The sequence below is a fragment of the Chaetura pelagica genome, unplaced genomic scaffold (genome assembly GCF_000747805.2).
Source record: "Chaetura pelagica isolate M959 unplaced genomic scaffold, ChaPel_1.0 scaffold387, whole genome shotgun sequence".
Taxonomy (NCBI): Eukaryota; Metazoa; Chordata; class Aves; order Apodiformes; family Apodidae; genus Chaetura; species Chaetura pelagica.
The window spans coordinates 313,052-328,000 of NW_009954101.1; the positions used below are offsets into that span (position 1 = coordinate 313,052).

Genomic DNA, 14,949 nt, shown 5'->3' on the forward strand with positions numbered 1-14,949 from the left:
GATCGGTGTTGTATCAGGAGTGCTGGGGTTTGTGGCCAACGTGCGGTTCTGGCTCCTGGAGAAGTCAGATTTGGCTTTGCGGGGGGGACACGTGTCTTAGTTCTGCGTCTGGGAGCAGGAGGGGGGCTGTGCTGCTCCAGCTGGTGCTGCCACGCTACTAATTAAAGGAGTGTAATTGATACGGGTCGTTGCTATGAGACCACTGCATTTGATCCCTTTTCCTTTATAAAGGCAATATTGGGAAATTCTAATCTATGGTTTCGACCTAATTTCCTTGCTCATCACTTCTGGGTTACCAAGCAAATGTCTTTCATTTGCCATCTTGAATTTAAACATTAAAACGGAGATCCTTCCTTATACACAGTGGTAACTGTTCCCCTTGGGTGCATCTCCAGTGTCCCAGTATCTTCCAATGCAGAGCTACAATGAATTAGTAAAGAAGTTTCTTTCAGTTTATTCTCTATTTTGTTTCCTGGCATTATGGAGCATAAAGACATAGGTAGACGAAGGACTCTGAGAAGGTGTGCAAAACTTGCACACATGTCAAACAGTTAACTTCTATTATCATTTTCCATTCAGATGTATTTAATGTTCTTATGTTTTCTATTACTGTTGTGTGATCAAAGTCCTGAAAGGGAGAGCAGAAGGACAGGAGTGAATGGCAGGAGGATTTGAGATTTTTCTGGTGAAGTCCACTCAGCGCTGCCCACTTTCATAACTGGAATTAGAACAAATTCTCAATGCTTAAAGGAAGGTAGTATGTCTGTGTGTAAACAGGACACCTTGAAACTTTGAAAATGTGAATACCACATCAAACAAAGAATTTATGTCTTTTAAGTGGTTTCCCTAAAGCTTTGCAGCTCACAGAAACAGTTGTAATTGGTTTGAATATCTTTGTGTGTGCGACTTCAACAAGGCAGGTTTATTTATGGACTTCTTGACACTTACACATGTGTTGATATCAACTGAGCCAGTGCTGGAGTCAAATCTCAGGGTTGTTTTTTTTTCTACAAATGGGAGCATCTCCCGCTTTCTAGAGAGATTAATTTGGTCAGATCTGTGAAAGAGGTATTTCTGTGCATCACAATACCATCTCTTATGAAACGTGCAACATTTTTCCCTGATATATGTGAGAATAGAAAGAGTTTAGTTTCTACTGCATAAAAGGAAGTTAATAGTCTTTTGCAATTATGTAGCAAAGTAACATTTCACGGCAGTTATATAGGAAGATGTGTGCCATGGTTTTATGTTACAGAATGTAGAGCTGTTGCCATAATTACTACGTTAAAAATAATTTTCTGAACAACTTGTGAATGAGGGCAGATTCAGTATCTCATTTTCTTAAGGAAAAAAGGCACACTGTCTTCTTCCTGCAGCCATAGAAAATACATGGAAAGTAATTAAGCTGACTGTGGTAGAGAACAGCAGGGACTGTTAAAGGCACACAAGCCATAGAAGGAGGAGCCTGCAGTTTCTTGCTCTCTTTTATGAAGCAATGTACTTGTCCTGGAGCTTTTTGAGGATGCCTTTCTGGATTCCTCAGGTCTGCAAAATAACACATGGATTAAGATGATGAATGCCAACCAATGCCAGGCTTTGTTTGCTTAGCAGATATGCAGGGTACTGCTTTGTTCCAGCTGAAATAATGTTTGAGATACATGCACCAGTTTTGATTAGATTGTGCGTAAAGTGGTTTAAAATGCTGACATGCGTACTCAGGCAGGGTTGGAGTCTATCTGTCCTTGATAACTTCAGGGTTCTATGTTAAAAAAACAATGTAGGATTTTAGGAAGTGCATCTAGACTTCTTTCATTATGGACGTGGAAACTTGTTAAAAATGAGTCCACTCTTACAGAAGAGCAGCAAAAAGCAAGTGTGTAGGAGTGATGGAGTTGCAGTGGGGGCTCTGGAGGAGTCCATTGAATTCAAACTCAGAAGTGATGTTTCTGATCTGCTAGCTGTTGCTCATGATGCTGTTTTATTTAAAGCTATTTCTGAAAGTTATGTATTGTTGGAATTTTAGCTTCCCCACCCCTTCAAGCTTTTGAGACATTGTTTTCCCCCCCTGTTCATGGGTGAAAGTAGTTTCAAGACATTTCTGTAGCTGTACAGGCTATGGTGGAGATAAAAAAAATCCAGAATACTTGAGAAGACTTCCCATTTACTTGAAGAAAATGTTTTTTTAAAGGGCTTTTTTAGAGTTTTCTTAATCTTTTTCCAGTTGCTTCTCAGTAATGTATAAATCTAATGCAACTTGTAAAAATATCTGCAGCTTGTAAATTGGCAGATTTAAGGATTCAGAAGTAGATCGTTTGAGGGTGCTAATAAAATTTGTTTTCTTTATTATGTGTGTGCTGTGCATTGTTGTATAATCCATTTTAGCTTTATAGCAAAATATGTTTTCTGTCATAGAGTGAAGATACGCAGCAACAAATTATCAGAGAAACTTTCCATTTAGTGTCAAAACGTGATGAAAATGTCTGTAATTTCCTAGAAGGAGGACTGTAAGTACCAAGTTTGAAATAAATTCCCAGTACTTACTGGCTAGCAATATAATTACTGCTGATTTTAGTATAACTGTTTTTACAGTTGTAATGTAAATGCCATGTCACTTGAGCTATTTAATACACAGCGAATAATACCATGTTGCACCAGGCATACATGTTCCTTACTAACTGAAGCATACATATACATTTTGTGTATTTGTATATATACATATCCAAATGATCAATAAAACTATATCTAGCTGTATCTAGTGCTATAATTGTTTCAGACACAAGATGGGGAATAAACAGGCAGATGATACCTGACTAATTTCCCTATAATCAAGCCAGACATTTCCGGTCTCATTTGAAGTGACATTGATACTTGCCATTACCCACTGAGAAAATAAAATTATTTTGTGGCTGCTACTTTGGCTTGAGCTCCTAAAATTTGAGTGAACAGCCCCTGATAGTAGGATTCCTCAGCCTTTTTATCACGGCTCAGGCTTGCTGTGTAACCTGGGAAGAAAAAAAGTAGGCTTTAAATCTGTTAACTAAAGCAGTTTTGACAGTCTTCTCTTGTTAATAAAGGTTTATCAAGGTAGGAGGAAAGCCAGACTTGCATCTTCTGTCTGTAGAAGATACGCCCAAAATATTCATTTTGGAATAATCTTGGTGGTTTTTTAATGTGGTTTAGTTGAAGAAATTCTGAGATGGTGTAGTGTCTCATTCTGAGATACTGGTCATTAAGAGTAAATGGTTACAAAGCCACCTTCTAGGAAAAGGGGTCATAATTGAGGGAATAAGCTCATGATCTCCAAACTAAATATAGAGATGGTCAGAGCCTGCACAATATTGAAATTGTAGAAATTTATGATTACTGAAAGTTAGCATGTTACTGCCTAAATTTTTCTGTATGCTGAATCCGTTAAATGTGTAGCTGAACCATGTCAACTATGATGTCATTTTGTGATCAAGATGATTCCTGATTTTTTAATTTTATTTTTTAAAAAAACTAAAATAATTATCTTTCAGCTATTCAACTGATGATTTTATCATTAGGTTCTTGGAGATGATTTCAAGCTGCAAACATACTGTCTTGAAATCTGTAGGTGAAATACAAGCCATTTTGAGGACTTTTAAAAAAATCACAGCTGTGGGTTCTTCCTCCCCCACCCAAGCATTAATGCAAAACAATGTGCTTAAGCAAAGATGACCTAAAAGATTTAATGTTCTTTTTATTTTTTATGTATTCTTTTCCAGTGATAAAGGCTGGACCTAAAGGGATGAGTTGTGGTACAAGAAACAGGTGATTCAGTTCTGGTACAGAATTAAGGGAGAGTTATGTTTGATAGTCATGTAGATTCAGGCTATAAAATATTTTCTTTTTTATTTGAGCAGGCATCCTACTGCTCCAAGTAAATGTTGATGAACTGAAGAATATCTCTTCTTATGATTTATGTATGTTCTTTGTGAAGGCTGTAGGAGAAGGGTGGAAGGAAACACCTGTCAAGACCCCTTTTCTTGTTCAGTAACTTGATTAGTGTTCTATGACTTTAACATTGCATCAGAAACTGTTACTTGTAGTACAGTCTTATTTCTCAAAATATCAAACAGTTTGTAGCACAAGAGTGCTCCATGTTCTTGGTTAAGTGGACCATAAACCCGATTTAAGGCTTTTTCTGTAATCCAAATGGCAATCTGCATTATAGCTTTATTTTTCTGTTGATGCTCCTCTGAGAAGGGCAAGGAAGGATTCATAGGCATGTGCCCTGTTAAGCTGTAAAGCAGATTAATCCCTGCACAGTGTCCGCTAGTGTGTGATTGAAGTACATTTAATATTAATTTTGTTGTTGAAACTGAATTACCTGTTTGAATTTATTATAATAAGAAAGGTGCATATGTTGATGTAATTCTTGTCCATATGGATAACAATAACTGCTTGTGTGGTAAATGCAGCTTGGGCTGACTTGGTTCTTAGTTTTCTTCCCTTAAAAGCTGTGATACAGTTGCATTTGGGAAGGCTCCAGACAGCCATTAACAAAAGGGCTCCTATTAACTGCAGTAACTGTAAGGATTTGCCCAGCTTATCCTGAGATGCTAACTAAGCTTTCTTGTTTTCTTTCCTGTTAAGATTAATAGGTGGATCTGATAACAAACTAATTTACCGACACTATGCCACCTTGTATTTTGTCTTCTGTGTGGATTCTTCAGAAAGTGAGCTTGGCATTCTAGACCTCATACAAGTAAGTGTTTTTTTGCTGGTTTGTTGGGTTTTTGTTGTGTTTTTTGTGTTTTGTTTTTTTTAATATATGGAATTCTATTTTTAATAATTAGAACTTCAATATTTAGCTGTGTCTTTTTCTGTTAATATTTGGAAGTGAAGGTGACTTTCATTCTGTCAACACAGCCAAAGTGCTGAGTATTACTTTTAGATTGTTTGCAGTTTTCTGGATTGTCTTTTTGAATACGTCATATGCCAGGTTGGTGAGAAGGCAAGGAAACTGTTTGGAACCTACTGAACAATCAGCAGCTGTTTTCTTCTGTAGCTTTTAAAGGCCTTGTTTTGGCTGCAGATAAAAATGCTGCAGTTCACATACTTCCTAGGTAAGTTTAGATTATGAGCACCTTAATGCATAGAGCTGCATGAGTGCATATACACACAGACACATGTATATGTATTCACTGCAAGTATGTAATAGATTAATACGTGCAACACATCAGCCACTTTGGATTAAACTTTTCTTGCGGCTGTCTATTCCCAGATGATCTTCTGATGAGAAACTCCTGCTGCACTTTGGGTTACAGGCAAGGCCATGGAGGTGACATCGTCACCAGTAGCAAGTGAGAGCTGCTTGTTAGGCTCCTCTATTACAGTGAGCTGACTGAGTTTATCCTTCAGCCAAGGAATTTGTGCAGCAGAGCACAGGCATGTGCTTACCCAGGTTAAGTGTGGATCACCAGCTCATAAACAGTGATCTCTGGGTCAGAATCAATATATTCTACTCCTTGATGCACCTGCAGTTTACCTTCCCCAAAGCATTATAAGTTATAGATAAATTAATAAGATACAGGCTTCTCAGGCCCAATAGAAGAGGCATGGCCTGTTCAAAATCACTAACTTGGTGAATACAGTATCTTCTGCTGGCCTCCAAATACATGTGATTTAAACTGTTAAATATGTCTCTATCAACTCAGCAAGGATAATAATGTCTGGTAATGTGCACACTTCTGTTGTGAGAACTCTGACTACACCAGTGATTTGTCAACATAAATTTGCAGATAAACAGTTTCACTTACAGTTGTTAGTGTAGTCAGATGTGGCAAAAAATAGTTTTGTGCCATGAAGTGATCTATGTAATTACATAAAATGGATCTTTGAGATATATCTATATGTATATATCTGTATGATTTGCTTACTGTTAAACCTTTCAAAAGCTTATCAAGATAATTGATTTATTACATAAGCAAAATCTGTGGTATCCTGAGACATGGGCCTTTATCTATTGATAATTTCACTGCAGAAAGCACTGTGAGCCTTAAGGGCCATACAATTCCCTGCAGACCTGTCTTGGAGCTGAGTGTCTTCTCATAGTCACCTAGTAGTGGTTATTGCTTTTCTGAATCGCCTGTGTGGGTAGCGAGGAACAGAACTTTTTCTACATTCTTATACAATATTGGGTCGTAGAAACATTTTGCAGGATCCGAACAGTGCGAGCTACTGATCGTTACAATGAAGTTACCTGTTTGTAGCAGTTAATTGTACAGAGTTGCTTTGTTGCTTAGTGTGTCTTCTTACTTGGAAGCGCTAAAATACTTGTGAAGTGGGAGAAGATGCATGTTAATATTTAACATGGATGTTTTTCAGGTGAAGTGGATATTGTAAGTATCTTATGTTTAATCAGATAAGAAAGATAGGATTTACGTAGATTGATCTGGCCTGTTACATTTTGCAGGGCCGTTATGCATGTTCAGCTAAGGTATTATTCATTATGGTGTATTAAAAATGTCACATCAGTAGCTTCCAATTATTTTTAGTGTAACTGTGTAACCTAACTTTAAGGTGTTGAAGGAAATTGTTTGAGCCTACTACTACCTATATTTTTGTAGCTCGCAAACTCTCTGAATTATGAAGGTCTTAAACTTTTCTCTAAATAGTTTTCCTTCTTATGCCAGAAGTATTTTGATGGATTTTGTTCTCTCAGTTTTTTTATTTTTCCATTATGCCTTGGTGTTAAATTACATGCTAGTATAATCACTTGCCGGAAGTAGAAATAATATTTATAGAAATACTTCACTTTTTTTACTGACCTTTATAATTTTGTTTATAAATGCAGTCTTACCACAGTGTCTGCACCTGTTCAGTATTCCCATTTCTCTAGCTCATTGTGTTTCAACCATATAATTCAAGTTGAAAATATACAGAGATTAGTTAAACATTTTTAAATTTCAGTCTGGCTCACAAGAAGGATCTGGTTAATCCTCATAGCATTAGCAATCAGAATTAAATGTATCTTACCCCAGAAAGTCACCCTCAGAAAGTTTGTTATTACATCTCAACCCCACCTGCAAAACAAACTGGCAGCATATACACATACACACCTACTCAAGCAAATAGGCTTTGTCTGTTTTTTGTTCAGAAATGTTGAACCATTTTCAAACATCTTTGCTTATTATAGTTCAGAGGCAATACAGGTAAGACTAAGCCATCAGGAGTTTTTTTATGAATCATATATACACTGAATTATCTAAAGAAGTAAAGAGATGAGTTTACGTAGAGGGCCAGTTTATGATCTCATGAAAATAAACTGATAAAATTGAACTTGTTTTGGTTTGGGGGGAAGCTTTTTTTGTGCTGCTGGTTGGACTTTGTGATCTCAGAGGTCCTTTCCAACCATGATGATCCTGCGATTCTGTGAATATTAACCTAGAACTCAGTCTAGCACTTACTAGTTCAGTGTCTTGTAAATGGAATAAATCTTTAGTAGATTAGATTACATATAGTAGTCTCCAGTTCTTTCCAGTGAAAAGCTTTTCTGTAGTACTTAAGATACTCATTGAAGGCCACTTACATCACCATTAGGTCAGAGCTGTTTCACAGGAAAATCTTCTTGTTTCAGGCTTAACAAATGGACTGTCTGTGTTACAAATCACCTCAGATTTTTTACTGTGTTCAAACTAGATGTGTTGGAACATCTCAGGCAAATGCATACTGTTAATTTCTGTCCATTTTCTTTCTTTTTTTGTAATACAAACATCAGATTAAGTCTTATTGTTTTTGATTAATTGGATGGGAAATAGGTCAGCTACTTGGTAGGTTTTGCAGTCTTTCTTTTGAATGCAATATAAATTGCATCCTGAGTTGTAGCTGTTTCACACTCCATTGATCACCCTGTGATGTAGGTTATAGCACTAGGAAATTAAATGCATAAGAAAATATAACTAGCTGTGGACTGCTGTGAGGAAAAACTGAGTGGTATTTGCATTGGCACCTGACTATCTTATGGACCTAAAAACCAAGTCCTAGCATTTTTGAGAATTTAGCCCATTGTTATACTTCTAAGGCATGTTGACTGAGTAAGCAGCTGAATCTGTGAGATCAGTCTTCCATGAAGAGCTATATATATCCTTGCAAGATGATGTTCAGTGAAATGCATATGGGAAATGCAGTGCAATTTATGGAAGATGTTTTCCTCAATTCTTAAAAGGTAAGTTTTCCAGACCAGAGATGCTTTTATGTAATTAAATAGAGAAGGGAAAGGCATATGACAGAGGGATACCTATTTTGGCAAAAAAATCCCTAACTGTAGTTCTCAGTTAATGCTATTATCTTAAGTTGGAGTTGGGTGGAAAGTAAAGGGCTGGAATTATGAACAAAAAAAAGTTTTGACCTAAAAAGCCTTATTGTAATGCATTAAGTCTATTGGTAGTTCTGCTTGCAGCTAGCACTGATCAGCAAGACTTGTAATGTCTTTCCCTTACGCTGCAGTCTTGGCATCCTCTGTATGATGTATAAATAGTTAAAAGAATATATGTATATTTGAAGAAAACTGGGATGTCAGTGTAAGTGTGGGGAAATGTAGTGGATACTCCCAAGGATTGCTCAGTTAGAAAGGCCGTGCAAACACTGTAGTTGATTTCATATGCTTGGAATGATATGTGAGTGATGATTTACTAAAAGCAGAAGGCAAAACACAGTTACGTATGGACAACAGACTGTATGATCAGACTATTATGCTCTAAATTAGTTGGACTCTTAAGTAGCATTTGAACAGTCAAAAAACAGGGAAGGAGAGGATTGAATTAATTCTGTATTGAAGTTTAACATTTCAGTTTAGCCTAGGAAGAGGAGTAGCATATTCTTGATAAGAATTATTTGTGTTGTTTTTACTTCATCTTTTGTACCTACTTTTGTTAGTATTTGACATTGTCTAGCATCAGATGCATTTAATGGATTAAGTGTTCTCATTTTTCTGCTAGCCTTGTTATCTTTCCAATACTAATATATATTTTATTCCTTTGTCATCTTACTTGCCTAATTAAAAAATGAGCCCTTTGTGGTAAAGGTTGTGTTTTACGTTTTGATATATTGCTGAGTGTAGGGAGCTCCTGGCTTGTATATATCCAGTAGCGATTTAGTATTTTGATTCAAGTACTTTACTCTCTGGCTGTGTACCTGGCTCTATTAAAGCATATTTACTACAAAAGAAAGGCGTGGCAGGGTTATTTTATTTTTTTCTGTTTACTTGCATGGAGATATGCATGGATTATTCATTGAATTGTAAAAGATTATCCCTTCAAAAATGAAACACAAGGGGGGGCTAGCAATTCAATATGCATTCATCCTTATTTTTCTGCTATTTGACTCATTCATTTATGTTTCATTTCCATTAACATCACAAGGTGCATTTAAATTGATGGGTGTGTCCCCTGAAAAAGTTGGTGTTTTCTGATTATTTTGATCTACAAGTTTTCAGTGTCTGAAGTAATTACTAAAGTACTGAAATTCTTGCCATAGTATGCAATTCATTTGACCATCTACTGAGGTTATGATGCAAGTGTCCCTGATTTTATTTTCCATATTATTCTTATTTGATGTTGTCTTAAAATAGGTCAAGAAATGTTAATGTAAAAAGATCTACATTGCCTTGTAGACTAATGCTTTTAAAGACCAGTTATTTGTGATAGATGTATACCTTGTCAGAGCTGGCTTTACTCTTAATGCACTCTCCATCATGAATGGGACATTGAGGAAGTTTCCAAAGTTTCCATGAAAAATTATTAGCCAGTGAGAAATCCCTCTGAGGAATATTCAGTGCCAGCTGATTTCCTTTAGATTAAAAAATGTTTAGCCTGCATTACTGATCATGCATTGGAAGCAGTGATCTCTGAGTTCATTCAGTGTGTGGTGGTGTCACTAAGTAGTGGGTAAAGGTTTAAAAGTAACCACTGTAACTATGAATCAAGTGTTTATTGTAGAAGAAGCCCTAGTTCCTGGAAGAAGGTCACAAAAATAAAACTTCTGTGTTACACACTGCTAATAACTGCACATATCTGTTGGGAGCCCTTTTGGAGGATTTTTGGATGTTATTTTTTTTTAACATATTCCTTTGTTTTCCAAGGAACTAGATGGATGTCAAAGTTAGAGTATGTAAATCCATGTGCAAACTTGATGATGTATTTAAAAAATAGTGTAAAACTGTTAGCTCTGTCAACTAAAACCTTGGGATAAAGGTTGCATTTACACTCTATTTCCAATCTTCTTCCTGCAGCTAATATCAAACAGCACTGTCCTTGTAACCACATTCTCCTAAGGTACAAGGAAAGTAAGAGAACATCTTGGTCATTTGTCTTGCTGCACTTAGTTTTGAACTTTATAGTTTGTTCTGCTTAACACACATTCTCTTTGTTTGCTCACGCCCGTTCTTTGTAGAAGACTTTTTATCACAACAAATTAACAACTGCTTAAAGACAAAAAATACCTGCTTTTCTTAGCCTCGGTATAGGTTAACTAATAATAATTTAAGATTAATTTAATAATGAACCATATTAATTTACTTAGTTAGCTGTTGTCAGTGAACCTTATTATCTTGAGTCTGCCTCTGAAAATGCACTATGTTCCTTATTTAAATTATGGATTGGTATTAAAGAACGATTCTTGTTCTAAATGCATGGAACATTAGTTAGATGTTGTTTAACTTTAAAATGGAGATTTGTAATAGTTATAGTAGCAACAGCACCATGTAATCCTCTTTTATAGTGTAAGCAGGATCTGGGACAGGGATTCAGAAATGGAAGACATCTGTCTTGATATGCAAGGTAGACAACTGGAAATGCCTGATACCAAGTAGACCTGTTTCTCTGGGTCTGTAGACATAAATATGTATCTATAGAATTAGGCCTTTTCTCAACTTTATTTTTGTCAGCAGAACATGGCTTCTCATTCCCATTTCTCTGGGCCTAGGCGGTTTGAAATCTCATTCCTCTCAAAGACTAAGATGGGGTTAATAAACCATGCTGAAAAGAGAGAGAATGAAAACCAGATGTTTAACTTCTGCAGTGTTGCTGTTTTAGGGTTTGAGTTTAGAATTGAAAAAGACACAAATCCCAACAGTGACAACTTAATAAACAATGTTAAATGCATATTGTGACAAAACAGCCTTGAAACCAAGATTAAAATTTTCCACAAGTTGCAGTTTATTTGCTAGTCATTAATAAGTTCTTACAGAAATTATTTTTAATTTTAAGGAGCAGAAGCTCTCAAGCTTAACCATATATTTAACTTGGAGGTCTTGACATCTAGGAGTTATCCCTTGCATAAAGGAAATTGAGCTTATATGTATCTAAGACTGGAGTCTTTTATAAGCACTCACCACAAACATGTGGTGATTGGAATTAAGTAGTTTTGGAAGTGCAAGTAATCTTTTCATTATCTGCCTAAGTGGCAACTGGGATGCTCTTAGTGTACCAAAACTGGCTACAATGAATGCCAAGGAATCTGCTACAGAAGTACCCAGAACACAGCAACAAACAGTGTCTGTCAGAGATCATCATTGGCTGGACTTCAGCAGTTGTTTGGATTTTTCTGTTTTGTGCACTTACATTCTAGATTCAGGGAGGGGGTTATTTGCCTGCATATAAACTGCTGGACTTTTCTAAGTTTATGTGGTGATATCCCTGAAAGGATCAGCAGACAGCTACTTTTTTTCTTGTTCCATCCTGAATTCACGAGGTGAAAGCTTCTGTACTGTTGCTGGAAGCTGTAATGCTGACAAACTTGCATGATGCTGGCACTTTGCATTGCACATGTTTCTCTGTGTGGCAAAGTTAACAATAGCCTAGTTAGCCAGAAGATGCTTGCAATCTAGTAATTGTTAAAAAATATTATAATTAGTATAATTATGAAAAACAACAACAACTAGCTGATTTTTTTCCTTAATAGTTGGGTTCCAATGAAATGGGAAGGAAGAGTTTGAATCACAGCTGAGAAAATTGTAGCATGGATTATGTGACCCGTTTTCAAGATGCCACTTTTATTTAAAATCATGACTTCTAGCAGACTTATAACATAAACTGACTTGTGCATACAGTTTTGCCCTGTACAAATAACATGCTGATGACATAATAATGTTAACAACTTATTTTCTATAGATGCTTTTCATGCCTCAAAGTCTGCCTGGTGTTCATTTCCTGTTTATTTGCATTTGTTAAACCTCACACCTTTTGGAACTATTGAGTTTCTGTTAAAGCTTGACCTCTGGCTTTTTTTTCCTGTTTGCAGGTATTTGTGGAAACACTAGACAAATGTTTCGAAAATGTCTGTGAACTGGATTTAATTTTCCATGTAGACAAGGTACTGTGATAAGCTCCTGTAATATTTCTCGTTGGGCAAAGTGTTTGGTTCAGCTGATACTTGGTATTAAACTCTACAGAAATTTTGCTTCTGTTGTCAGTGAAATTGAGGCAGTTTCTATCAACATATTTTTAAGGCTTGAAAGCTGTGATGAATCATGTCTTTTTGAGAAAAAATAATGTGGGAGATTTGCAGAGTGTTATTGCACATCTCATTGTCAAATTGCAGACATCTGAATATTCTCAGGGTATGACTTAGTGTCAAGAAGTAATTTGTTCTGTTTTGTTTATGGTTAGGTTTTACATTACTCAGAGCTGAAATTGTTACAGGGTTTTCCACTTAGGGCTGGCAGTTGCCTTTCACATGCTATGATTATGTAATTTAAATGTTGTGTGAATCTTTTAAGTCTCAAACAAATAGTATGTCTTTTATCAAACATGGAGAAACAATCTTCTTTGAATATTCTCAGTTATCAGGAACAAGTGTGCTATTATGAATTTCATTTTGAGAAATGCCATTACTATAGTAATCTTTCATTTAAAAGGATCTTGGCACATGTTGGTGTAAGATGTAAGATTCTGAGAATTGAATATATAGAATCTATTCCTTCAGTTCCATTTTGTGCCTACTGTTGCTTTCTATGCAGTCACCTTTCCTCATCTGTGAACATTTTTTTGCATCAATAGCAAAAGATGCAAAAGGAAAATAAGACCAAAAAATAATTAAAAGTGGACTAAAAAATAATTAAAAGTGGACTAAAAATAGTAGCAAGTTAAGTATTGGAAATAACCATTTGGAATTGCCCCTCTATTTTTTCAAAACGAGGAAGTTCTTCTGGGAGAACCACTACCTTGACCAGACAGTGAAATTCAAATGACCTTGAGTAGGCATTTGAACTGATACCATGCTCATGACAAATCATGAGCTAGTCTAGTCTGGAGGGAAGTCAATGCCTGTTTCCAAAATGGCAGATTAAGTACAAAATAATTTATCAGTGGTTTATATGTTGGCTTCAACCTTAAATAATCTGAATACTGTAATAATACTGTGGCAGGGAGTTTGATCTTTAGATGCAGTTGGAAAAAATGTCACAAAAAGCTATCATAAGCATCTTCTATAACTAAAATACTAGAATACATTCAGTTAGGGATGTAAGGAAATACTTTTATTTTTCCACAAGTTTTTGTTTCCTAGTGAAATACTCCTGGGCATATCATGATCTCTTCCAAGAGTTTATTATCTGATCAGAACAGTGAACCCTGTGAATCAGATTGCAGCTTGAAGACAAGAAAATGTGTTTGCAAAATTTTCCTGGGCGTGTTTTCTTGATGCATTCCTTCTCCACATTTGTCAAAGCATGTGTTCTTGCTTTTAGACAGAGCATAGAACTGAAGTAGGAAGCACTTTTTATTTTTGCAATAATACCTCAGAATTATTACTGCTTCTTCACTGCATCTGTTGTAATAGGGGTAATGGCAATAACTACCAAAGGCTGGATATTCACACCAGTCATACAAGAATGTTGCTGTCCCTATAGTATTCAAGTCTTCTGCTGTTCTGTGTGGCATCACTGCTATGATGGCCCAAAAACCTGAAGTTTGTCTTCTGACCTTTTGTATCAGCAAGCAGTGCTCCCTTGTCAGTTACTTCTTAATCTGTAGCTTGCTTGCATGTTTCAGACTTCTTTCAGAACTTACACCAAGGGGGATTCATGCCTTGGTCAGATGCATTCTTTGAACCTGTGAATCTAATCCTTTTGCTTGTTACGTGGTGGTTGCATTGTTGCACTTGAGCTACAATCTTACTTTTATAATCAGTGGTCTATGTACTTGAGAAGAATTAATTTTTTTCTTTTTAATTTATAAAATGGTAGACCAGTTCAGCTTCCTTGTTCTTAGAAGCACTGAATAAGTTATACTCAAAGGGACCTCTAGAATCCATGTGGTGTAGTTCCACTGCTCAAACTTGCCCAGTTCTTGATTTTGTGTTTGTCCTCATATTATACAAAATGTCGGATGGGTCAGATCATTTGTTCCCTGAACTGTCATACATAATGTGCACTTACTGTAGAGACCTTGCAGCATTACTTTTTTTTTAAGGTGATGTTAACAGCTGGCCCTCTTAATGTCATCTTTTAAGCAATATCTGCATCTTCTACCAGGCTGGAAAAAAAAGACAGCAAACAATAAACCAAGCCAAACCTCCCAAAACCAAATGCAATCCGCAGACATTTGTTAAAAACCATGTACAAAGGTGCTATTGCACATGCTGTGAATTAATAGTTGAAGATGTGACACTAAGTAATATACTTAGTGAGGTCTAGTATCCCTTTCAATCCAAATGATGATAGGGAACATTGATATTAATGATGTTTATTAATGTTTTCAAAAACCTTTGGAGATTTGGACACGTGTATAACTGCCTGTGATCCTGCCACATTTGAGAAGTAGTAAGTGTTAGTTTCTTCTTGAGCAATTTAGTAATCTGGCTTTTATCACAGAATCGTGAATGCCAGGTTGAAAGGGACCTCAAGGATCATCTGGTCCAGCCTTCCTAGGTAACACTGAAAATTTCCTACTTGTCAAGAAGTCAAGGCTGGATAAGCCTTTGCAG

The 14,949-nt window shown here is 36.2% G+C and overlaps 1 protein-coding gene across 1 annotated transcript in view; it reads left to right on the plus strand.

Annotated features, from left to right (window-relative positions):
- AP3S1 (adaptor-related protein complex 3, sigma 1 subunit) overlaps positions 1-14,949 on the plus strand; it is a 30,189-nt gene that overhangs the window by 3,985 nt on the left and 11,255 nt on the right. The window contains exons 3-5 of the mRNA XM_010002358.1: positions 2,413-2,504; positions 4,618-4,729; positions 12,265-12,336. Of these exons, the coding sequence (XP_010000660.1) occupies positions 2,413-2,504; positions 4,618-4,729; positions 12,265-12,336 (276 nt within the window). The remainder of the gene's footprint in view (positions 1-2,412; positions 2,505-4,617; positions 4,730-12,264; positions 12,337-14,949) is intronic.